A 27,450-nucleotide genomic window follows, 5' to 3' on the forward strand; every position below is an offset into this window, starting at 1 on the left:
TTTTGTTCAAATTTGGTACATACATTAAACGTAATAGGACCTTGATGCATGTCACACGCAACGTAATATTACCGTAATTGGTATAGTACAGGTGTGATGGTTCAAATACCAAAATGGCAACAGTAACAGAAAGACTTTCCTGGCGGCGATGATAACATACGAACACGGAGCCAACAGATGAGGTTTCAACTGGTACTGGTATTATTATACTCTGCAAACACCAAGTACAATAACGCGGTAAAACTCCACTACTCCAATAACTAGATACTTAAACTCCAATACAATTCAACGAGATCTCCGATCTGAACTCAGTGCTGAACAACTCCCCTATATATACCCCCCACTGTCTATAAATAGACCATTACATCAGCATACATAATGAGTCTGGAACTTACTACAACTTTCTAGAATGTTCCATTACCTTCTATTGCCTCCTACAGTGTTCTATTACCTATTCAACCATTTCTAAAAAATATAGAATATTCCACCCAGACACAGTACGGTTCTAGAACATACTCAGTGACAAATAAGTCGTATGCGACAATGCACGTCATTTTTTTTCGGTCATGATCTGCTTTGAATGTATATGTCACTCAAATACTAGTATGAACGGAACGGGGACGTGTCATTGACAATGACTTGTTTATTTTTGTTCATATATATATTGATACATAAATAATATATACACACCAACATCCGATTTAAAAACAAACCGACGTGCCTGGGTATTGCACAATAGGTTAGAAAAAAAAGTGACAAATGTGAACGGTAGATTACTCTCTAATGGTGCCTTGGATCCATTGGTTGAACTTGTACACTTTGGTGTAAAATCCGAACTTGTCTCTTTCCGCACACCCTTCCCCCCAGCTGACAATCCCAACGAGCTGCCATTTATTCTCTGTACTTCGTTGTACCATCGGACCACCGCTGTCACCCTTACATGAATCACCCCGCATTTCAAGTTTGTAGCCAGCACAGAACATGTTCGTTGTGACGCTAAATCTTGTTGATTTGCGACATTCACCTATCCTTCTTACCGGTAGCTCCACTTCTTTCAAGTACCGTGGATATGTCCCTCCTTCCCGGATGCTTCCCCACCCCAAGACACGTCCCATCGTTCCCTTCTTCAGCATCGACATAGCCACCTCTCGTGGTGGCAAGCAAACTGGCAAAATGTGATCCGTGAAAGTGACTTTGTTTGCCAGACGTATCAGAGCAATATCCGAGTCAAAAGTGCTGCCCCTGTAATCGGGGTGTACAATTATCTCGTCTACTTCGTGAAGAATCTCTTCATTTTCCAATTCCACGTCATCATAATCGCCCAATCGTATAAAGAGAGTAGATGCATCAACGCCCTGTTTGGTGATACAGTGAGCGGCTGTGACTACCCACCAATTGTTTAGTACACTACCTCCACAGAAGTGTTTGCTTTTACGGTTGTCCCATAGCCGAGCCATCCAAGGTGCCGACCCTTTGCGAGATGTCTCCCCACCTACAATGCGAAAGTTGTCATCAGCCTCTCGATCTTCTTCCAATTCGTCATTTTCAGTTTCCATGTCAGCACCAACAAGTACCTGGCCACATACTATAAGAGATACAAAGTCAGTCAAAGTCGATGAATCTGGAAATACGTGCACGTTCCACATGCAACGTCATTTTCTTCGTTCAAGGGAATATAATTTATTGAATGTGTGGACAATACAGCGTTTTTAGTTTGGGATAGCTAAAGTAACGCTTAAATTAGTTCGTCATCTTTAAAACATGGGGGAGGGGTGGATCACAGTAAATCATTAAAAAATGCTGTGTAATGATTCACATACATGCACGTCATTCATATTTAAAGTTGTTTGCGGAGAAAGAAGCGTGTGAGAAAACATGTGCAAAATAATATATAACAAGCAGCTAGTCGGCTGAGATAGCTCCGCTGTTAGCAATACACATTTCAATTAAAGAACTGAAGATATTAGAAAATGAACAATATGTATAGTATTGAATAAAAGCAAACAGACTTGCGGTTTCCTACAAGAATTCGAAAATATCACTTTTTACCAAAAATATTCACAAAAATTAGAGAATTTATGATATCATCACGAAATGAACAAATCTGAGGGAGGTTTACCTGAGGTACCTATATATGTAGTATCAAAGCAATCAAACTTGCGGTTTTTAACAAGAAGTCGAAAATATCACTTTTCATCAAAAATATTCACCAAAATTAGAGAATTAAAGATATCATCACAAAATTTAACAAATCTGAGAGAGGTCCACATGTAGTACCTATATATGTAATATCAGAGCAATCGGACTTGCGGTTTTTAACAAGAAGTCGAAAATATCACTTTTTACCAAAAATATTTACCAAAATTAGAAAATTGAAGATATGATCATGAAATAAACAAATCTGAGAGAGGTCTACCCAAGGTACATATACACTAAGTATCAAAGCATTCAGACTAATAGTTTCCAAGAAGAAAAGAAGAAAGGCGCGGACGACGGACGACGACGGACAACTCATATGATAAGCTTCGCTCGACAAAGTCGACAGCGGAGCTAAAAAGTGGTAATGTTGGAACATTTTCCATAGGATTCCGTGTACATGTAATAAACACATAATTCCAGGGATAACTTATACTATTCAAAAAAATGCATTTTTGATCAATGTTTGAGGTCGTTTTGTGAAACACTTAGTGCAATGACCCTATATTTTTATTTCAGAAATGTGTACGTTATCATAATAGTAACCCACGCCTTGCAGGATTTCTGAATGTGTTTTATTGGTAGCAAACTAACAACAATAATACAATAAAGTTTCCAAGAAAACTGTTTATATTTATGCCACTACCTACTAAGATTACTAACATTTGTACTCACTTTCTGAAATAGGCCTTGTCGGAGTAACAGTCAGCCAGGCTGATGATTCTGCCAATGTTTCGCCATCAGGTCCTTTAGCTAGACAGGTGTATTTCCCTGCATCCGAGCCGACCAAACCATGTATCAGCAGGTCCCCATTCGGAAGGGCAAATATATTGGCACTGAAATCGATAGCGATGTCGTCTTTGTGCCATTCAATGGTAGTTGCTGCCCTTGCCTGACAGTGGAATATTTGGCTTCCGTCTTCAGCCGCAGCTGCATTTAGTGGTCTTTGTTGAAATACATCGTACAGAACTGTCCAAATAAAAATAAAATGTGATTACTCTTCGCGCAGCAAATGCATTTCCTTCATTTTTATAAATATTTATATATTTCAATGACGTCATTTGAAAACGTTCTAATGTTATTCTATTAAAAGTTCAAAACAGTCACAGAAAATACATATTATATTTTATTAAATCATGTCCTGGACCTTTGCCCGAAAATGTAACAAGGTCATACGAGTCGTGTCCCGAAATTCAATTCTGAGCTTTGACCGTTTGTCACAAAAAGATTGCTGTGTCATGTGGGTGGTATGTTTGCCAAGCTTGAAGTCTGTACCCCACCCTACCCAAAATCTATAAATATTTATAAAGAAAAGAGGTATGTTTTTGTTATTTATGTATTATTCGACTACGGCAACCGAGGTGGCTCACAACATGACATTTTATAAAACCATTTTTACAATTCATTTTAATTTTATAATTCCTTTTAAATAACCATTTTCGGTTTTGAAATCGATTTTTAAAACCCACTTTCGTTTCTGAGATGTCTTTATTTTAAAAAACAATTGTTTAAATCCATTTTCATTTTCAAAATCCGTTTTTAATTTCAAAATCCATTTTCGTTTTCAAAATCCATTTTCATTTTTAAAATCCGTTTTCATTTTCAAAATCCATTTTCATTTTTAAAATCCATTTTCTTTTTTTTAATCCATTTTCATTTTTAAAATCCGTTTTTGTTTTTACCTGACTAATCCGTTTTTATTTGAAAAATCCATTTTCACTCTTTTGTTGACATTTGAAGTATAGGTATATACGTATTTTTCACGTTGAAGCAAATTTTCCATCAGAATTTACATAAAAATCGCTGTTGTTTCCCGCCTATCGCCTATTCTTTTTTCACTAAAGATTCTCATGTGTTTTGTATATCATTTCAACTTGACCTGGTAGTGTTTTTTTTTTATTTCCACCAGTGATGTTTCCTTGGTAAGGCTTCTTTACGTAAGTTATTCTTCAGGCTATAACTTTATCCGTGGTTCCGCGGCGATTTTGGTCCATAAAGTGTTCTTGGCTTCATCGGTCGGCTTACACTTTGGCGTTGAATGCATTTGTAGTCAGGCTTGTCCACCGACGACGCTGTCTTGTTTACCGACAATACCCTACCTGGTACCAAAACGCAGCAAAACCATGGCTATAACTTATTCTAATCAACCTTGGAGCTCTCATTGTATCAGCTGTAACGTTGATACTCAGATTAGAAGAAGTTATAGCTATGGGTCTGCTGTGCCAAATAGGTTATAGTCAATATCATGGAAACGTCACTGGTGGAAATAACAAAAATGCCAGAATCCGAGTTATAATTCTTAGTCACGCAGTATGAGGTCAGAGGGAGAGGTCACAGATCAAAAAGTGAAAATGAAAATGGATTTTGAAAACGAAAATGGATTTTAAAAATGAAAATGGAATTTGAAAACGAGATTTTAAAAATGAAAACAGATTTTAAAAACGAAAATGGATTTTGAAAATGAAAATGGATTTTAAAAATGAAAACGGATTCCAAAAATGAAAATGGATTTTAACAATTGTTTTTTAAAATAAAAACAGAAACCAGAAACGAAAGTGGGTTTTAAAAATCGATTCCATAACCGAAAATGGTGTTTAAAAAAGGATTATAACAAAATAAAAATGAGTTTTCAAAATGTAAATGAATTGTAAAAATGGTTTTATAAAATGCCATGTTGTGAGCCACCTCGGTTGCCGTATTCGACACAATTCGATGAAAAAAAACTTGGGTATGGAAAATCGGCGTCCTCCGACACTATTGTTCAAAATGGTGAAACATGATGAAACAACACACTCACCATGGTAACCATGTTTCTGCACCGTGTCTCCATCTGCGTTGACAGCTACACAAGTATATTTACCAACATGTCGCGGTTCAGCCACGGGAATTACCAGTAATCCGCCGTCAAATATGTATATTCCGTTAGTTTCACCTGCAAGTACATAATACAAATTCTTTCAGACATTCTGAAAAACATTATTATTTATTTATTTCAGGATTTAATTCGTTTTGTGCATAACTTTACACACTGGCAGGATACTGGAAGAACTTGCGATAATGTTGTCGGGTTGTAAAATATTCCGACATATCTATGACGTCATTGCACTGCATATCAATTTTCACATGCAATCTATATATACATAATTATTTTATAAATTCGACATTATTTTAATATTTAGTTATTTTAACAATCTAGGAACACAAATTCCAGCAGGAAATTGTAATCAATAACCGGAGATTTGCGTTTTTGGTCACCTTACAACAAATACTTGCGACTCTGTGACCAGTTTCTTAGGTTTTCACACTTTTCCTAAATATAAATATTTAAAATGATACGTTATAAGTGTATATGTTATTTAAGAGTGGCAAATGGACTACTAGTCCAAAGTACAATGATAACCTTTGGGCCAAGTAATATTTTACAAATTCTAAGGAAAAATCAAATCGGCTGCACTAACTTTTGAACACAACCTATTTTACAAATATTTCGTGAAAGTAAGTGTTATTCTTCATGTTTGTGTATGCGGATCATTTATTTTTTTCTTTGCGATCGAAAACTTCGATGTGCAATAAGTAATACTGTAATGTTAGTGTTAATACGTTTGTTAGAACCATATAATTTGGTGACAGCTCTGTTTTAGTGACCAGCAATCATTTAGCAATCATGTTACCATAGAACCCGGACTACCAAAGTGATCAATAGGAAGTTACTATTTTTTGTAAAAATGTCACAATGATCCTTGAAATTTGATTTACGTCGATCATAAAACACACACTCAACTTCATGTCGCCCAAGCATAACTTACCGTGTGGCAGTAAGACGTCATCTTTATACCACGTAACCGTAGCCTCGTTGTCATCGACTGCACAGTGTTGTGTAACAGACTGTGTCAATTCTAATGTTATATTTTCAGGTTCGGAAGTAAATGACATATGGTCGATGCGGTCTATTTCCACCGTTCTGGCTACAATTACAAGACATAAGCAAGAAATCAGTAAAAATCATTTGCGTAGTAATTTTACGCAGCTAGTTGTCGCCTTCATTGCGTTGACGTTTAAATCGAACATGTATTATTTCAGTGTAGAGATACCGACACATAATAATACAGGAAAAGAAATGTCTATAATCTTGTGGTAGTATAAATAAGTTAATATTACATACCCAAACCAGAATACTGAAACTTGAACCCCATCCTGTTATCTGATCCATCTGATACGAATTGCATGTACATTGTGTTTCCTGATGATATGAGTGGGTCCGGAAGAGTGTTGTCACAGTATGTACCGATCAAATCTGAATCTGAAATCGACCAACCATAGAAATTCTCCACCGTCACCTAAGTATCAGTTGTACGCAATTTATATTACGTACCGGTAATTCAATTGCGTAGTTTATTTTGTATCACTCGAACATGCACTTCAGTATTTTGCATACGTGTATAGTTTACGATAAATGTATAACTTTTTACTACTTTGTAGAAAATAATCAAACCAAAAATATTTATATTACAGTTTGACGTGAAATTTAATTTATAAAGCATACTATAAGTATGCACGACTGGTTACAGGCCATGTTTCGCCAATCGAACAGTGTTTCAGCCTGAGTATTGTGCCGCTGCGTACCACACAGACAACGTGTAAAATGTATATATTTTTAAATGAACAATATTGGAACTAACAATTGCTAAAATTAAACTGTATTACAATTTGGCGTGATAAAAACATTTGATATACTACTACCCCATATAAACTACGCGCATTTAAATGATTCAATATGATCCGTAACTCCCCGTACCTTAGGTTGTAGACTTACCTCGACTATCGCCATCTCTTACATGCAGGTAGTCAAAGGAACATCCATAACCCTCCAAATCAAATTCCACGAATGTCACTTTCACCCTGTCTTCCTGCTCGATAGTGATGACGTATGTACAGTTAGAGTTACTGGGGTACGGTCCAGGGTATGACGGGGACGTAACAAATCCATCACTGCCAGTGTTCTCACAACCAACTGAAAAATAGAAATAAAGTTAAATCTTATGTTAGTGAGTGAGTACATTTGTTATTGAATCTAAGTTAGTACATTATTTAATATTTTGTTTGATTTTTTAAGGAATATTTCGTAAACTACTGTGGAAGTTGATGTTCTCGACTCCAGGAACGCGACTTCTTATTTCAAGAACACAATATTTGATTGATAAAAAATGATAAATTTTCTAAATATAACATTTAGTTTGCTTTTTGGTTAAATTTATTGCATTCAGAATCGAAATACTAGTGCCCTGGCAAAATTAGACACGTGCGGGGAAAATTGCGCCCTCACTTTTAAAATAACTTTGGTATTATTTATCTGTATTTTTTTTACCTGTTACGACACCGATATCCTGGTTGTTATGGCGACCATCACCATGATCACCATCGCCTACGTGGATGGCATAGTTGGCAGCGAATCCACGACCGCCTTCTGAACCATCCGAGTGAAAGGTGATAAACAAGTGACGATTGGTTGAAATAACTGGCTGTGGCGCTGTCGCACCGCAAAATCTACCAATCAGAGGAAACGTACCATCGGGCCCATCGTATATGCTGATGTAATCGTATCTGAAATCAGAAAGATATTGTGCATTATGTCAGTATTTTTTTTATTCGTGGGTTGCTTTAAATTATTTTCGCTGAAGGGATGAATCATCAAAAATAAGTGACAGTAAGACTTCATACAAACATTTTTTCAGTGACAATGAATTTTAAAGGATTTTACAGTAGTTGACAATGTGTATTTTTGGTACAGTATTTTTTTATTGCCTCAGACAGAAGGAGTCTAGAGTTTGTGATCATCCCGTCGGTCCATTAAAAGGATTCCTTGTTTTTAGCAGAACAATCATTATTTAATAACTGAAATACAAATTAACGTTGACTACATACTGGCAGTTTTGTTCCGGCTCAATGTCAAAGTCGTCAAAGGCGACACGCACATGGTCTCCCGGGGCGGCAATCAACAACCAACCACAATCAATATCGTCCGGATATAACTCTGGATTACCGGGACTTCTAATGTCACCCAGGCCTTCGCCATTTAAATGAATTACTTCGAAACAGTCGTCGTCTTCGTCGTCTGTAACGAGATATACATGTATATATGTTTTAAGAAATTGGCGTTATTAATTAAGCCCCGATGTTAGTTCTCCACGCCCTGTTTTCTCGATTCACATAGTACTGGGTCCGGCTTATCGCAGCGGTGGTAAATTGTTGCAAACAAATCTTACAAAGATACATGTGCTACCCAGATGTCAAGTTGTGTTCCTGATTTTTGCTTAGTAATGACATAACGATCGAGGTCATTGCAGCTAGATATTGTCGGACGCTGAGGTAATGAATGAAATGAATGCAGAACGTTGTCGGCGAGGCATATGTATGTGTTGCTGCTCATACCACTAAAGAAGTGTCTGAGGTTGCTGCAACAGGTTTCTTCTTGCAATACTGCACCGTTGTGAAAAAATAACTGTTCTTTTGCACGATGACACATAACACATGTAAATACTATAACAGCAAATGGATAAAATTGATTTCAATGAGGTAATTATTATTATTATCATATGCGTATCGTTTGGGCATAGACCCGTTTTGGGGCCAAATAACAGATCAACGAATGAACTGGGTCCCGAGTAACGTGAACCCTGGAGCTAAGAAAATTTATTTTTCGTCCATGCGTGAACGGAACTGATGTAATTCCTCACCGAACATGAAGGTTTAACAATTTCGGCACGTGCCGAGATCCCGTAACGTGAATGTAACTGGCAAAGTCGGAATTTCTTTCTGGACTTGGATCATCACACCATAAACTCGGAGTCTAACTTGACTCCATTTTTGCAGTCGGTGAAAAATAAATAAACTTGTAACTACATTTTTTTAGGAAACAAAAAAAGAAGTCCTGACTTTGCATGATTATAAAACAGTACTAGTGCATATGCTGCTAACATTGTACTAGTACTGACGTGTTTTACTTCCTGTTAGAATATCGACCGCTTCTCACACAGAGTAATAGAATACGGATATGGCGCCGTGATAGTTGTTGACGGTCCAAATAAAGCGATGGATGTGAACAGAAATAATACCACGCACATTTAGGGTGCGTGACTGACGGTGAATATATGTATTGTACGTATATACTCCGGGAAGCCCGGACCTCATGAATTCGACTATACGCACCACAAAATGATAAATCTATGAAAAATGAAATGTAAAGAAAAATGTTATAAACTAAAACATAGCTCATTAAAATTGCGCGTTTCAAGCAACAAGTTCAAACTAGTGGTCTGAGGTTCAAACTAAACGAAAGTCCGCAACAAGCACGTTGTTAGTATAGCTCCAAACGGCGCTTAAAATCTTAGGTGATTACTGTACGCAAAGTGTTAATGAATGTATTACCGTTCGGTACGCCCAGTCTGTAACGATCCTCGTCTCCACTTTGAGCCAACGTAAGATATATGTTTGTAAAATAAAATACAATGAAAATCATAACAACCCGTGTGAACGCCATGGTAATTGAATACGTTATGGACTGCGTCTTCACGTCCCACGAATCATGTATCAGTTGTGCACAGACTCCTGGGTAGAATCCTCGCCGGATGTATCTGTTTACACTCATGGGCCACTTCCTTGAAAGGGCGCGATTAGCTGGAAATGCGCTATTAAAAGATTGATTGATTAAAAGAATATTCATATTAAAACATTGACAGCTTTGTTACTTTCCTGGAACTTTTTCCTTGAAGCATTTTATTGTTCTCAAATATGATTCCTGATGAATTTACCTATTGTGGATCTACTAGTAATTTCTTGTCATGATTATATATATAGGAATACATAATCGATAATTTTCCGAAAATTTTCCGTAAATTCCCGACCTAAACCGTATATTGCGTGTAATATTTTAGATTCCCATTCAAAAACATACCCCAGCCTATTGATTTCTCCTTTGTGAACTGTGAACTGTGAACACTTTATTTTTTTCAAAATGAAATTATTTTGTCCATGTTTATTTCATTTATGCACGAAATGTGTGATAATGTAGTATTGTGATGATAATATAGCAGAAAAACGTGTTATCGTGGGATATGCCTTCTGAAGTCAAAAACAAGACGCCACCTACGGCGAAATTCGGAGAATGGCGCGTGTATAGCATCGTGTTTTAGATTGAAACGATACATGCGTGTTTGTTTTCCAAGGTAATTCAAATTGAAATATTTTGGAAAGAAAGTATTTTAACTACTCTCACGAACACAAATGTGTCTTACACATTAACACTTTGTGAAACATTTATAGTCTGGTATTTTGGGTTGAAACATTGTATGTGTGTTTCGGAAAAAATGTTTACTAGTAAATCACACTTACAAATAATGCTTGAAACTAAAACAATATTCGAAAACCATAATAAATTTAAATTAAATTTTAATGGTGTGCTGGGATTCAAATCACCCTCCACCAATTGCAGACTATCTGAAACTTCGTGAAGTCCTTTAGTCACGTGTCTTAATTTCCAGTTGTGCTAAGGTCATGCGAAAGTACATAAAATTAATTTTACCCCGATCTGGTGGTTGGGGTGGTACTGCAATGTTGCTGACTGATGAAATAGTTGAAGTTGAAGGTAGCGAGAAGGTTTTGATGACGTTTTTGAATAAAGCATTCTCTGTCTGTTGTTTCATTCAGAACCGTAGTTTAGAGTACCGGTATATGATTCAAAAGCATACTGAACAGCCATTGTTTACGAAGGCACAACGTGACAATTATATGGCGAACATCATAAAACATTATTTCCTATTATTAATAACGTGGTTGATATCGAATGCCATGCCATTCTTATTGTTGGTTTAATTTCCTGTAATATATAAAGACCATGTTAATACAATTTAAATCCATTCATCTTAAAAGTTGGTGTATAAAATAGATAATCGGAAAACGCAACATGACCTTGCAACAATATTTACTGTGTTTCCTGGTATTCAGAAATAAAACATGATTACCGTTTTTTTCAAAATATTAATTACACTATAATCTTGAAATATAAATAATTTGATTTGACAATTGTCTAGCCTTGGTATTGTGTAGCCTGACAAGGTTGCGTGAGTTGCACCCTCCGCGGTACTCCAACCCACTCTGATACAGTTCGGCCGACGAGGGCGCCACTCACGAAGAGTGACACAATAAATGACTGGGATTCAGCTTTCGGGTGCTGTCGTATGCAACGATATAAATAAAAATAGAAAAGTGCGATTAGACTAGTTAGATTAGTTTGTTTTTAGGGTATTGTTGCGCGTATCCTAATAAATTGGACGAAACGACTTGGTGGTCGGCCAACTTCGTTTCCGCCAATATGCACTATGATTTTAGAGGCCCGCAACCTTGAATAAATAGGCAACTCTTTTTTATATCAAATTGATTACTTTGTATTGCTAAATCCCCTTTCACAATTGGTGCCAAACAGACTACAACGGCTTGCGACTCGAAATGTTTCCCGTTGTACGACTCGTTGTAGCCGTTGTACCACTTATTGTACGATCCAGATGCGACAAAATGGTCGCATCTCGGTCGGGAAAAAAAACCGTGCTGCTCCGATATTTTGAGCGACTGACGCGATGAAAAATAATTGCACGACAGGCAGTACGAGTGTTGTGCGACTTTGCACGCACTCGTAAGACCCCGAACGAGTGTTGCACGAGTATTTTCATGTCGTACGATGATGCGTCCTGTCGTACGAGTCCGTTGTACCACCCTAAGACTATTGGAAGACCTGTCTTGCCCCCTTTGCAACGTTGTACGATTTTGTTTCACCCCCAATATAAGCTCGAGAACTCCTGAGCTTTCATCCCAAATGTCTGGACCATCCATACTGTAAACATGGCTGCTGCTCGACCAATAGCTCCTGGGAGGCTCTTGCATTTGCTAAGTCTGAGAAGGCAAATCCAAAACGTTCAAGACAGACATGTCATATTGATGGCCTTACGATTTTATATATTGCTTGCGACTCAAAGACAACACTTCTACAACAGGACGGGAAAAAATATTTTCGAAAAAAAAAAAAAATTATCGCACGAGGCGCCAATTGTGAAAGGGGCTTAAGAAAAGCGGATTACCATTCGATCGACGTATCGGACTCGACAAGCTAGCCTGACATGGTCGCGTGAGTTGCGCCCTCCGCGGTACTCCAAACCCAACACACGTCTGAAGGTGTTCGGCCGGCGAGGCCGTCACTCACGCCGACATATCAGGCTATATACAAGCCTGATACGTGTAAACTAAGCAATTTGAACATCATTGGTTAAATTTTAAGTGTCATGAACAGATGTATCACAGGTGAGTGTCAAAGTGTCATGGGAGCGTTTTAATATTTATTTCTTCGTAGTTTGATTATATGCAAAGATTGTGTATCTATTGTCCATGACACTTTCTGGAAACTCATTATTATTCATGATATTTAATTAGATGTTCACATGAAATTTTATTCTGCCCAAAATGACCTTTCGTGAAAATAAGATGTGCGACAATAAGGTATGTTACAATGAGTCAGACCTCAGACAACTAATGAATATTAGTTGTCTGAGGTCAGAGAAACTATGGGATCAGTTCGAAGCCGTACCGCAATCACGCAAGCCAATTTCCAATTTTCTAGAACAAAACTTTTCTTAACTAAAAACAGACCATGATGATGTAGGTGTAGATCTCAGAATTATTGAAGCCAATTGGCTGCTACTTTTAGTTCCCATTTCAGACGAATTTCAGAGACTTAATTTGGATATACAATTCATTTTATTCACAAAATAACATATATAAACAGTTTATTATAATACAATTCTCTCAATTTACAATATGGTATAGACAACTCAATGGAAGTGCAGATAAAAATATCGCACAGGGCTTACTCAGCAAATATACAAAAAATAAACAGTCAATATCATGATCAGTTAAAATAAAATGCAAATCAATCAACAAATTATAAAAAAAGACATTATAACCAACCAGAGTCCCGTAGTTAAAGTGTTCTTTAAAGCGCAGATAAGCAGGTACATGCAATGACCTCACTAACTGGGTGTAGGCACTGTGGAGAGACTGTGGTGAAGGCGACCTATGCATGGGATCACATGTCTATATTATCCAAACAGAGGAATTTGAATGCTTGATTATGTACAAAAAAAACAACGTTTTACTCCAATGTTCTCTCCATAGAGTGAGCATGGCATGTGTCTTGTGTATAAGATAGTTGTAGCGGTAAACAAAATTATCGAAAGAATTAATGTGGACAAACCTGGACAAACTAACACTGATCATGAATGTGTGATTTCACAGAGAGCATGTATGTTGTAGATATAGTGCATTCAGAACTCTGGTCAGCAATTAAATTGGTAATAATTTAAAAATTTATAAAATATAATTGATGAATAAAAAGATTATCAAGATGACGAAGTACAAGTATCGGAAGGACGGAGTATCTTTAATAATATTCTTATACTCAGTATTTTTTATAGTTTGGAAGCTTTGATTTGCACGACTGAAATTCAATGACAATACTCTGTTTAAATTACCTAGGGATTGTACAGTATAAAGACATAATGCTGTAAATATTTATATATACACATTTTTGTACATAACATTGAGCTGTGGGCATACAAGTTTTGTCAGGTTACATTGTGCAGCACTTCAAATCAGAGTATATTTTTGAACACATGACAATGCCACCTTGAATGAAGCAACCTTATTTACCTGTGTGTGGAAACAGTGCAGTTAATTTGTGTGTGTTGATATAAGCAATACAATGTGAAATGCATTTACTGATATTTTAACTTGATATCTTCAATATGCGGTGTGATGGAAATGTTTACAGGCCAGTGGTGAATAGGCAAAACAGTTAAAATGCTGGTGACAAAATTGAATTTCATTCGATTTGAAAATACGGGTAGTTTATGATGATGGTGATCTGGTTCTTAATGAATTTGAATTTCTTCCTGGTGATTGGTGAAAATCAAATTTAGTTGCTGGTGAATGGTTAAAATCAAATTGAATTCCAGTGATTGGTGAAAATCAAATTTAGTTGCTGGTGATTGGTGAAAGTCAAATTGAATTCCAGTGATTGGTGAGAGTCAAATTGAATTCATGATGATAAGTTAAAGTCAAATTGAATTCATGATGATAAGTGAAAGTCAAATTTAGTTCCTGGTGATTGGTGAAAATCAAATTGAATTCCAGTGATTGGTGAAAGTCAAATTGAATTCCAGTGATTGGTGAAAGTCAAATTGAATTCCAGTGATTGGTGAAAATCAAATTTAGTTGCTGGTGATTGGTGAAAATCAAATTGAATTCCAGTGATTGGTGAAAGTCAAATTGAATTCCAGTGATTGGTGAAAGTCAAATTGAATTCCAGTGATTGGTGAAAATCAAATTTAGTTGCTGGTGATTGGTGAAAATCAAATTGAATTCCAGTGATTGGTGAAAGTCAAATTGAATTCCTGATAAGAAGTCAAAGTCAAATTTAGTTCCTGGTGGTTGGTGAAAATCAAATTGAATTCCTGGTCCTGGTGAAATTTAAATTGAGTGCAAATAAAATTAAAATAGAGCTTCCGTAAAGCCTTACATAACTCATAGTAAGGAATAAGATAGTAAAGAATAATATGTATATACTTTATTGCTTTAATGATTGCACTGCAAAATAATAATATACTAAAACTACAGCCATGCAACCAAGTACACACCATGACTGCACATAAATAGCCACCTTCATCAATATTATAATGATGTGTGTTTGGTTGGATGATATTATATCATTATTCACTAGATTTTAATTTCACCATTTTCTGTGATTCAGATAGTAAAATCCAAAACTTATCCTCTCACTTAAAAATCTGATAATTTTAAACCTAAAGAGTAATTAGTGTTTTTTGAAGTTGGATTGTAATACAGAGTATGAATCTGTATTGACCAGCAATACATTAGGATTGCATTACATAAGGTGATACTGTGTATTCTTGCCTGGTATGAATGCTGAATGAAAATTGAACATGGTAAATGGTGATTGTGTACTCGGGTATGAGGTAATAAGCTGGGTGGCTTCATTGTAGAGGATCTTATGCTGTATGCTGGGTAATGCCAATCAGGGAACAAGGTGGATATTTAATCATCCAGCTGGCATAACATGGCGACTCCTCTGTTTCTCCAGTGACTTTCTGGCTTGTCTGATGGTAACAGGATGTCCAGTACAAAATTTGTAGAATGACCAGTGGTGGACAAGACACCTCGTCTTGAACTTGATTTGTATACTGCAAGAAAATGAAATCACTAAGCGATATGTCATGTGATTATTTAAATTATTCATGAAAACACTTAATTTCGACAAACATATGAGTAAACTAAAATAACGTTCTGGTGTTGAAATAATTTCTCAAGAGCAAAACACTGAAAATCACAGCCAGGCAATGCAGTTGTCCTCATCGTTGCGCAGCGTGTGTTTGAATTTCATGTAAATAAACAATGTATTTCACACGCATTGTATATGTCGCTATGAGTCCCATATCGAAGAGGACATGGCGCGACGACTGCCACCCTTTAATGTTCTGTACAGCGTTCCATTGTTAGTGAGATCTTGATCGCCATGAAAACTATTTAAACTGCCATTGGTTCTATTGTCTAACTATCGGTACTAAGGTCTGAACTACTAGGCTAGATAAACCTTAAACAAAAAGAAAGTTAAATGTACAACTGTTTAACTCACCTGGACATGCATATGTTGGTTGTGGTACAAAGTTAGCTTTATCTCCAGGTTTGAACCAGATCTATTTTACTCAGTGAAGGAAGTTACCCATGAACTGGTTTAATTTCATGAGGGACTAATTTTTACAAATCAGTCAAAATCACAATTATTTTTACAAATCAGTCAAAATCACAATTATTTTTACAAATCAGTCAAAATCACAATTATTTATAGAGCTTATAAATCTTTCTGGGGTTCTACGACTATTGTCGGTGACAAACTTCTCTTTCTGTAAAAATTTAAGTTTACAGGATAACAGATTTTATAACATGAATGTCTCTAGTAGTATTAGATTATAATTTACATGTTTTTGTTGTCATGGGAACAGTTTCGTTTTGTTTCCTCGTCAGTTGGTGGATAAATTCATTCACAACACACAGAACCAGAAATAACTTCATTATAATTACAGGACTAAGTCTTCAGAGCTTGTAATGATATAATTTGTTGTAAACTATGTCAGTTAATCTGAGGGACAGAGCTCATTATAAATGTTCTGACTAAAGACTAGAATTAATATTACTAATATTCAAAGGATACAATCGGAACGGTGTCAAAGAGTATCTTAGGACGTGATTCACCAATCACTTTTCTGTCTCGGGACCACCTCGCTCCCTCTATAAATAAACCTCTTACATACACACCATCTTTCTGTAATAAACAAATAAATACAGTTTAATATTATATTAACAAGGTATGTATACACCCAAGTAGTAACAATTGTCATTCAAGGCAAATGTGGCCTAAACAACACAGACTACATATATGTAAATAGTAGTTTTTTTGAAAGATTCGGTCAAATAATTTTTTTCTTTGACTTTGATGATATTCATTTGTGAATAGAATTATTACAGCAGCTATTTAGTGCTCCATTTTTGGCAATTAGGCCAGACTTTTATTATCCCTAGTTTCACGAACCGCCGAATGAACAGAAGCCAAAAATGAAATAAAAATAAAATTTTATTTCAGCGTAATTTCTCGCGCCCGCTGACTTGTAAGCGTAAAAAAAATTGCTAAAAAAATATTATTCTTATCTTCAATTTTTTACCGCCCGCCACATACCATATCCAAATTGCATTTTCGTGGGAGTATCATGATCGAAGTCACGCGCAGATGAGAAACAAGGTTATACATGGAATAAAATTTTATTTCATTTCTTCTCTTCGATCAATGATCTCACTTACAATTCTTTGAGAATCACACAAATCTAATGGGAAAAAATTAATTTTTTTTTTTTTCGCCCTCCTCAAAAAAATTGCCTTATAAAAACTCGAGTAACAAAGAATAAAAAAAGTCTGGCCTTAATTGCAATAAATTTAAAGAAAATAGAGGCCAAAATACAAAATGGGCAAACAGATGCAGGTACATTCTATACTTGAATATTAGACATAGATCACTCAATGTCACATGACAAGGACCAAGATTACCAGTCAGAGTCAAACCTATAGTAAACATGAAACTTACCGGTTTTTGACTCATTTTGGTTTCCTGATCCAATACTTCAAATTCAAATCCTAGATGGTCAATGGGTATCTTGTATCTTCTAGCATAGTTTTGTAAAGAGCCGGTTAAGAAAGACTGAGTAAAGTAAAATCCTGATAGCCAAAACACGTTGGGCATGCCATGCGTTATCCAATCCTATAGGAATCAATGAAAAGCATACATGTTATAAAAACTAGTCATAGAAAACACATGGCATATTAATTAATAACCATACCATATCACTGCTGTTCACTTTATGTTGAATTTATTGTCACTGAAAATCACAAATTGGGGCACATGTAAATTAATTTTACTGATAGTTATTAGAATTGCTGCAAACTAGTTTGATTTTGTCGATTTTTTGTGAACCTTGTTATTCAGCAAAAATCAGAAAAATATTGTACCAAGGATTATTTTTCAAAAAGACACATGACTTTCTCAAATTTTAGTCATTGTGAGCTCTTAAAATGACCAAATGGCAAACATGTTTAGACAGCTTACATTCATGCAAAACTATTTACAAATTTCTAGTGGATTTTACTTTTACTGATTACAATACCCTTAACATTTCATGGCCTGCTGAAATCCACCACAGATATCCAAAATGAATGCTAGACGAGGTGTTAATAACGCAAATAAACATATCAACAGTCTTAGAGACTATGTTGTTCACATATTGTATCTGGTCAATTTCTTGATTTACAGCAATTCTGATAGTTCTTACCCTGAGGAACTGTAGTCGTAGTATTAAATCATGTACATAACTACCCAATGGTTTCAGTGAAGGGTAAGATTTAGCTGCCCACAGCGCTGGTACCTGTTAAAAAAAAAGAAGCATAGTACCGGTAATTGTATTGGTAATATGATGAAGCATGGTCCATTTATCGCAGTTAATTGTTCATACATTTATTTATACAATGTATTTAATAACATTTTATGTCCATATTTGGTTATTGCAACTTCATATTTTATGAGTAGCAAGGCCATATTTGGTAATAATAATGGTATAATCATGCCCATATTTGGTAATAGCAATGCTATTATTCATAAACAGATGACCATATTTGGTAATAATAATACATGTAGTATCAATATGCCTATGTTTGATAATGGCAACAGATGACCATATTTGGTAGTAACTCCACATCTGGAACAGTGTAATCGGTAATCGAACAATATTTGATCAGAGTTAATGGCAATATCATATTTGATAAAAATAACAAACAAGACAATATTCAATAGCAATGATTCATAAACTGAATACTGGTGTACCTTTCCAACCATCATACTGTCAAAGACATCTTCTAGTTCTGCCGACATGACTACTAATCCTTTGATGGCTTTCAACACGTCATACAGACTGCTATGTATAACTGTCGTTAGTCGGTTAAATCGGATCAATTCTTGTACAAGTACTGTATTCATTGATTCTTCATACAACACTGGATACTTCACCTACGAATCAATCACAAGTTATATCACCTAAGAATATAAACACTGTAAATACATTAATTATTCACTGGGTTTTAATTTCACTATTTTCGCTGACAAGTAAAATCCGCTAAATTAAATCTACATGAATATATAAAATAACAATAAAACTCATTGTTTCCTTGACAAACTTGTGGAATTAAAACACAGTGAAATTGATCAAAACATCGAAATAGTGAAATTGAATGTCAGTGAAAATAAATGGTATTACAGTATTAAATCTTTAGTTTTATAGTGGTTAATAAAAAGCATTAATAAAGAGTATTTTTTTATATTCATAAATCATTTTTTTTTCTTTCTTATTTTTTATGAGGCAGTATATAGAAGACAAATAAATGACTTTCCATAATCATAGTGATTGCCACATAGGAACACAAAAATAACGCTTCTTTTTCAGTACCTGTATCTCTTCTAAGTTGAATTCCGGTGGTAATTTAGACAATATATCCGATGCCAAGTCCTCAATGATTTGTTGAGTTGATCTTGCACCACCTTGAGCCTGGAATCATTGTAAAAATAACAGTATTAGTATAATTACATAGATGAGGAAATTAAGTATTGTGAATCACACAGGGCAAGTAAAAAGTTTATATTGATAAATGAACAGAAATATAATCACTCAAAACACAACTTAATGAAATATGTGTTTAAAGAACACTAAGCTTCATCAATGAAATGCTGGTAAGTAGCCAGTCAAAGTAAAGAGGAGACACGTCTGGTGAACTGAAACACAGATGATACAAAAATCTAATAAATTAGATTATTACTACTTGGATTGAAGTTTCAACACCATGCAAGGTTGGTAGAATCAGATTTATTTAGTCTACCTGACCATACTTGCGTAGCAGGGGGTCAATAAAGAGATGACTATAGAAAACCTAGATAAGTGGTTTCAGAGAAAAAAGCGATGAGAAGAAAATAGAATAAGAAGCCTTATAGATTAGTTGATCTGTGAAGTGAGAAACCTTGAGGACTCTATGGTTCCTCTGACAACGTAATTCATACAACAGCAGCTGACAGACAACAGTATAACGCAATACCGTATTTTCTCTGTTAGAAGCGCAAAACAGCTGCATGTATTGTATACTGGATCATTAACCTTTTCATCACCAAATTTCCACTCAAATGTTTCCATACTTTTTTCTTATGTTTCTCAATATTTCAGGAAATGAACCTTAATTTTTGGAGCCAACAGACACAACTGAGTCATTTTTCTGTTTTTAATAAAAAAAATTGTTTTTTTTTGTCCAAATTTTCTGAAGGAAAGTGCAGACTGTAAACAGAACTATTTTGTGACGAAAAAAGAGAAAATGGTGGTGAAAAGGTTAAAATATGACTTATTGTGATCAGCATAGAAACATGCGTTATTCGATTAAGCGCTTGCACTATAACTAAAAGAACATGTACGGCAAAAGCTCACTGTCTGAAACAGGTACATGTACAATTGTATCTGCTATTTAACTAAATTACAAATTTCCACCATGAGTCTAAATTTTATGATATTTTAGTGGAGCAAATCTGTAAAGTATGATACGTAGCATATATGACACAGAAAAAGAAAACAAGCAAAAAACATGCACAAATTCTGCAATCATGACATGACAATCAATCAAGACTCTGAAGAATAAAAAAACAACTCAAGTACTGGTATTTTATATTTGATAGTGAAGAAGAAAAACACACAAAGTTTTATATGTGCTTTGTATATGTCGATATACATATTGACATAAGTTCTGATTATTGTTTTCAGTAACATTTTAGGGATACGGCCTAATGGTATTGCCATATAAACCGAATGAACTTGAGGATAACAAAACTTACCACTGGAGGATATATAAGTTTATAATTTTTATCCATTTTTTCAACACATATGTACATGTATAGGTAATATGCATATTTTTGTTTTTTGATGGATCAAGTTAGGGTATGAGTCAAATAAGTTATGGTTGGGGGAGGGTCAAGCTGGGTCTATTCACGCTTCAGGAAGTGGATGAAAAAGTTTAACAACTCACCGACTACACACATGTGGTATTATATGTGGAATCAATACATGCATGCATATTATGGGTTAAATCAAAATAAATAAAATGAAGAGATAAAAGCATGAAACAGGTTAGTGCACTGGTTAAAATAATGAACACCATGCAGGGAAAGGGTAAATGGGGAACGGGAGGGGTTTATAAAGTGGGGCTTTTTTTTTCAAGAAAAAAGAAATTTTAACATGCTGTGTTTCATGTTTCATCATGTGATGTAAATATTCCAACATGGCCACCAAATGTTTATAAGGCTCTTTATTGGTTGAAGAGAGTCATGTGATAAGGATATGTTCAACAACATAGGTATAAACATGACTATTCAGGGGAGGAGGAATAAAGATGGCATGCAGGTTATATCATATTATTTATCATATGCCACTACGCGAATAAATCAACAGTAACCAAGTAAACTAATGGTTATGAAAGTCCTATTTCGTGTTGTGATATCAAAGACGATAGAGTTTTCAAAGATTCAAATGAAATATAATCCTTTGCCAGTTCAGTAATAAATGCCATGCTTTGTTACAATCAAGCCGATAGATGATTTTCCATTCGCTGCGAAATCTTGTATATTGCATATTGTATATCTGCTACAAAAATGATTTTAATTTCAAAGCTCAATGTCGCGAGCTGATCTTTGAGAAGGGGTAATTGCGTTAAAGTACCCTTACTCCATCAAAACTGATGATCAAATCAAATGTGTATAGTGCATTATTCAGCTTCAAAATCTCCTCAAAATATTTTTGCATTTGTAGAATCACACGCAATGTTTTGTCATCACTGTGACGCTGTGATTTTGTTTACATTCGATTACACGCATAACGCTGGATCTCGCAGTGAATGGAAAATGGTCAATTACGTGGCAGAGTGATAACAACCGCAAAACTAAGTCACTACTCAGAGTGTGCACATGCATCTTGAGTGAAGTTAAAATTTAAACACAGCAGACCAACAACACCAACATGCAAATCACTGCATCAACGCAAACATACAGATTGATAGTTCAATAGTGTATAAAAAGCTGCAAAAAAAACCAAACAACAACAGCCAAACACAAGGAAGCACGCTATCAGCAGCCAGCCATTATTTTATTAACCAAATACCTGTGAATCTTTGGTCTATTTACATATAGGATATGATACAGTGCGTGAATCCCAATTACAGCCATATATATGTGTACGTTACATTGATGTGCAAAATAACAGAAAGCATTATTATTATAGCATTATACATTAATATGTGAAAACTGTATGTTACATGAAATACATTTATAGTGCTACAAATATAATTTATAAAATTATTCCTTCACAATTATTAATAAATATTAAATATAATTAGAGTACACCATGATATATTGTGCAGGTAATGTAACACAGAGTATAAATTATATTACCTGTCTAGGCAATGTTGTTAAGATGCCTTCAAACAGTTGTGCCGTCTCTTGCTGATCTTTTGTGATATCAGCGTTTTCATGCAAGCCAAATACCTAGTGAAATGAAAACCAAAAATATTCATTGAATAAAATACCTGAGGTGGTTATAGTATTAATGGAAAATAAAAGACAAGTTGTTCAGACCAGTCTAAGGCGTATAAATTTTAAACTTAAACTTGTATACATATACCATATTTGCCCCATTAGGCCAAAGCAAGTTTGTTTTTTTTGGTCCTGGTTGCACATGCACTTATGTAAATGACAAAAGTGTGTCAAAGGTCACAATAAGTAATATTTTAATATTTTTTATGATCTAGCGTACAATACATGCAATTTTGGGTATATGTGTTCTTCTAATAGAGTGAATACGGTAGTTGTCATACATTTTCCATTCAGTTGTAAAAATCATATCATAACATTACATGTGTGAAGCCCCATTATTTTAAAGCATGGAGGTAAAAGACAGTCTTCTTTAAAGCAAGTTGAGGCTACTGAAAATAATCTCATGAGGACAACAAGGTCAAATGAAGCATTAAAATGTGAATTAAAGTGAAAATTAAAAAAGTGCCACAATTTCAATTTTATGTAGTGCAAACAAACAATGTATTTTACACATGTGGCATGGGACCCACATCAAAAACAATGCAAATTGAGAACAGAGAAGCTTTAAATAACAAACGCTCAACTTATGTATATGTGTGTATGTATGTATGTATGTATGTTTGTGTTGAATAAACGTTAATATCAAATCACCATTTACGCAAAGATTGACACACTTACTTCTGGATTCACAATGAATGGGAAACTCCGAATATACTCTAAATATCCCTCACAATCAGGTGAATCTGGACAGTAGTAGCTCCCGCTTTCTGAATATTGGTAATTATCATCAGTTATACTTTTAGTGTTGTAGAAATTCTCCAGAAGGCTATTGAGCAGGCGTCTGTCATGGTCGTCGGTAACTCTGCCGCCGTAATTGCATTCCCCTATCAGGTATGTTAAGGCTTCCAAAGGAACCTCATCATAGTCATTAAGAAACATCTAAAACAAAGAATCATTCTGTAAGGGTTTGCTAAGCCAGGTAAAGCAGATGTTTGTCGTCTACTTCACAGCCCGTTTTTCATTATTTAGGGCATTTCGCAGCACATACTAGTTGTTTTTATCAACAGAATTCATTCATAGATATCAAATATCATGCACAAAGTGACAAAAGCCAGACCTCTGCTCCCCTTTAACAACAACAAACAGACGACACATTTCTATAACTCGTATATGATCATTAAAGCGAAGGGGTCGTTACACGCATGGGAATTGAGTCCTAAGCGACAATAACAATCCATGCTAAAAACGCAAAGATAAATTGATAGACGCTTGTGTGTAAACAACGACATGCTATGGTTGTCTGCCTCGCTTTAAATATTTCTTATTATAATGTATCCATTGTACCTGTTGTTGTCTGACGCTGATTCTCAAGTCAGATTCATTAAATTCATATGGGATGTTCCAACCCAATGGTCCAAACTTTCTCCTCTCTTGGACCAAGGCATGGAAGAAACATAAACCAAACAGTAGTCTTCTCCAGGTCTGGAAAGGAAAACAAATATATCTATCTCATCATAAGAAGAAACTGTACTCCAAACTGTAATTTTATATTGCAGTTTGAAATAGATGGTGAACATGAGAGTGAAAAATGACAAATATGATGACATTTTTTATAAGTGACATGCATGACAGGTGAGCTTTGAGAACAGTTTTAGATGACATTTATTTCATGTAACCATGTATGGCAGAAGCAGGGATTTTTTTAAACAAGGGAACAGGGGCGAAGCGCCCTCATACCATGGCCATGCGCCCCTTTACCCTGGGAAGCAGATCCTCTGGCAACCATAAAATTCTGATTGACCAGGGATCACATGTGGACACAGTCTGTGACCTGTCTGATAGTAATTTTGGCCCCAAGGAAGCCATAGAATGCTCATTTTTAACTTCGAATTATCAAAAACGCCACACCCTGATAAGGAGGCACCCTATCTCCCCCACTTGGTGGCGTCGCTTAATTGCAGTGCTCCCTCTTGCAGTTTTTTTCTAGAAAAACCTCTGAGAAGACGTTAATAACTGATATGTAGTCACATGCAACAGGTGGTTATATACTCCAGACAAATTATAGGACTGAACATTGGTTGTTTTCACAATGATGAGATATCCATACCTGTGGTTTATTACAACCATTGAAGAAACTGGCATCTGAGATAGGGTCATTGAGGTAAGATCTAAGTAGATTAGCTCGTAAGCCTTTGGGTGGTTCGTTGGTCATTTTAACACCATTCTGTAAGACTGATACTGGGAATTCTGGTGATGGATAACTTGTTAACCATAAACGAAATGTTGACTTTGTCCTTTCTGGGTCAGTGATCACTTCTTCGCATATTTTCTCTAATTTTGGTAACCATGACGATGCTAGATGGCAATTCTGTAGCACTACCCATGTGCCTTGTTCTATCGCCTGGGTGAAAATATTTACATTATCAAATTACTGACATTAATGTCAATTATATCATCAAAGTAAGGCCAGACTTTTTTTATTTCTTGTTTCTCGAGTTTTTATAAGGCAATTTTTTTGAGGAGGGTGGGAAAAAATATAAAATTAATTCTTTTTTCCCATTAGATTTGTGTGATTCTCAAAGAATTGTAAGTGAGATCATTGATCGGAGAAAAGAATTATTCCATGTATAACCTTGTTTCTCATCTGAGCAAGACTTCGGTACTTTGATCATGATACTCCCACGAAAATGAACTTGGTTTGTTATGCGGCGGGCGGGAAAAAAATGAAGATAAAAATAAGTTTTTTTAGCAATTTTTTGCACTTACATGTCGGCGGGCGCGAGAAATTACGCTGAAATAAAATTTTATTTTCATTTCATTTTCGACTCCTGTTCATTCGGGCGGGTTCGCGAAACAAAGGATAATAAAAGTCTGGCCTAATGACAAGTTACCTGGTACATTGATTTTCCTGCAACACATCAGTGACGTAACACCAATGAAATATGAGATGTTAAAAGTATATGCACTTGATGTAAATAAGTTTATGGTCTATATAGAAAAAATTTCAATGATCTAGCATACAATAAATGCAATTTTTGTTTTAAGTCCGCGTCAATTAGGGATTTTATTTAAATAGAGCAAATTCGGTATGTGATATATGACACACTTCTTCCACTGTAAATTTTCACCTTATCAATCATGGCAGCGGCAATCGGTCCTTGTCCTTGACCTAGAGATATGGTCTGCAATCCAGACTGAGCTCCCATACCTATAAACAACATCACATCAAGAAATCAATAACAGTCATGCAGTATATTAGCAACACCTCAAGTTACCTTATTCCAAGTATTCACCTTAAATACCCCGTTACCAACATGATTCCCACAGTGCAACTCTTAATCCACAGAGTTATATTTCAGACTGTACTGAAGCAAACTTTGACCTTTCAAAGTTCCTGCATACCACCAGAGACACAGCTAGTGATAGATTTTGATTTATGAAACAGAGTCCAACTCTGCATCAATAGAGTTGCACTGTTACATCCCAATTTATAAAACAAAAGTTGAAAATCAAAAGTAAAGAGAATCAATTAAATATATCCCACAATGCATTACAAAGACTATATTAACAGAACATCCCCCGTATCATGCATTACACACTACAGACAGTTTATACCAAGATGCTGAAGCCCTTATGTAACATGCAAAATTTCAAGACATACAACTGTAAACCAAAAAAAATAAATATGAGTTTATTTAAGATGAAAACTGTACACAGATCATGCAATGGGTTTTAGTGAATGTATTAAATTCTTGAACACACCTGTGCATTATAAAACATGCATTGATTTAAATTTATTTCACATATCAATACACATCAATACATTAGCTTGAAAAACAAAACACTGCAAACACTTTTTTTATATTTATTTCGGCTTCATATTATGAAAATTTTAATTGCAAAACAAAGTTGCAAGGTTAGTTGTGCAGTATTAAATCTTTCTGGAGGACTTTCAATTTTTTTTTTTTTTAGAAATTATTTTATTTATTATTTAGTACAAACATCAGACATGCATGTAGTAGAATAATGTTTCAAATTAATGTTTGGTCTAATTATTGTCTCTTTATATTAAACCCATCAATAGACAGACTACAGTCTCATTCAGCCAAATTGCCAAAAAAATTACCAGGAATATAAGCAATTATTCATCTCTCAATTGAAAAAAACAAACCACAGAACAGTATTACTGATACTGATTTTTGTGCAACTATACACAGAACCAATCCAACCAATCAGAAGAGGGGTTACATGTTTATGAGCATACACATTTAAGTAAACTGCTTCATCATTGGATGAGACTGAAATGGAACAGACAGCAGGTATTGATGGGATTAATTAATCAGAGACACCAGTAAAAGTTGCTCAGTCCAAACCAATTATTAGAAACAAAAGCCAAAGTTATTCAAGCACAGTGACAACATTTCAGTGCACAAGTGTGTTTACTTCATATTGTATAAAAAAATTAATAGTGGAAAAGCAACTAATGTTAAAGTACTATTTTAATCATTTGACACTTATCAAGTTCAAATGCTAATTTTAATAATATAACATAATATAAATTAATAAAATAAATACTCAGGGTGTGTATATTTTACATTAAATATTTACCATAATAATAATAATAATAATAATAATAATTAGGTGCAAAATATTACAAAAAATCAAAATGTAAATAAAAAGATCCATATAGTTTTGTCATTTTTGTCTCCAATTAAAACATTACACCTTTCTCCAGCAAATGATTACAGATAAAGGTATTAATTTCGTCAAAAAAATAGTTTTCATTTTGAATACGAGAACAACCCATATCGTTTTACAAAACTGTATGGATCTTTTTCACAGGCATAAATTATACAAATAAATAAATAAATTAATTAATTAATTAATTAAAAAAAAAAGTATGATAACACAAGCACCAACTT

The 27,450-nt window shown here is 35.0% G+C and overlaps 2 protein-coding genes across 2 annotated transcripts in view; both read right to left on the minus strand.

Moving 5' to 3' along the window:
* Positions 1 to 623: 623 nt before the first annotated feature.
* On the minus strand, positions 624 to 9,729 carry LOC100377746 (mannan-binding lectin serine protease 1-like). The gene is made up of 9 exons (XM_078013936.2): positions 9,622 to 9,729; positions 8,119 to 8,308; positions 7,562 to 7,797; positions 7,010 to 7,207; positions 6,359 to 6,496; positions 6,003 to 6,161; positions 4,994 to 5,128; positions 2,872 to 3,165; positions 624 to 1,585 (listed from the first exon to the last, which is right to left on the minus strand). Exons 1-9 carry the CDS (start codon positions 9,710 to 9,712, stop codon positions 774 to 776), a joined length of 2,253 nt encoding a protein of 750 aa, XP_077870062.2. The 5' UTR covers positions 9,713 to 9,729; the 3' UTR covers positions 624 to 773.
* A 3,248-nt stretch (positions 9,730 to 12,977) lies between these two features.
* The window catches only part of LOC100376541 (dynein axonemal heavy chain 3-like), a 118,864-nt gene continuing 104,391 nt past the window's right edge, over positions 12,978 to 27,450 (minus strand). Inside the window, exons 76-88 of the mRNA XM_085497361.1 lie at positions 25,657 to 25,736; positions 24,636 to 24,929; positions 23,873 to 24,010; positions 23,207 to 23,467; positions 22,388 to 22,480; positions 22,098 to 22,112; positions 19,359 to 19,457; positions 18,740 to 18,922; positions 18,192 to 18,284; positions 17,450 to 17,623; positions 16,526 to 16,636; positions 15,950 to 16,010; positions 12,978 to 15,497 (exon numbers count right to left, since the gene is read on the minus strand). Of these exons, the coding sequence (XP_085353487.1) occupies positions 15,352 to 15,497; positions 15,950 to 16,010; positions 16,526 to 16,636; positions 17,450 to 17,623; positions 18,192 to 18,284; positions 18,740 to 18,922; positions 19,359 to 19,457; positions 22,098 to 22,112; positions 22,388 to 22,480; positions 23,207 to 23,467; positions 23,873 to 24,010; positions 24,636 to 24,929; positions 25,657 to 25,736 (1,748 nt within the window). The 3' untranslated portion in view covers positions 12,978 to 15,351. The remainder of the gene's footprint in view (positions 15,498 to 15,949; positions 16,011 to 16,525; positions 16,637 to 17,449; positions 17,624 to 18,191; positions 18,285 to 18,739; positions 18,923 to 19,358; positions 19,458 to 22,097; positions 22,113 to 22,387; positions 22,481 to 23,206; positions 23,468 to 23,872; positions 24,011 to 24,635; positions 24,930 to 25,656; positions 25,737 to 27,450) is intronic.

Source organism: Saccoglossus kowalevskii, chromosome 3, assembly GCF_978046115.1.
Source record: "Saccoglossus kowalevskii chromosome 3, keSacKowa6.1, whole genome shotgun sequence".
NCBI classification, from domain to species: Eukaryota; Metazoa; Hemichordata; class Enteropneusta; family Harrimaniidae; genus Saccoglossus; species Saccoglossus kowalevskii.

Coding starts and splice junctions, on each gene's coding strand:
- LOC100377746 (XM_078013936.2), bottom strand. CDS start 9,712: ATGATTTTCATTGTATTTTATTTTACAAACATATATCTTACGTTGGCT. Junction 6,497..7,009: donor AAGAGATGGCGATAGTCGAG/GTAAGTCTACAA, acceptor GGTCGATTTCAG/ATTCAGATTTGATCGGTACA. Junction 5,129..6,002: donor TGACGTCTTACTGCCACACG/GTAAGTTATGCT, acceptor ATGTACTTGCAG/GTGAAACTAACGGAATATAC.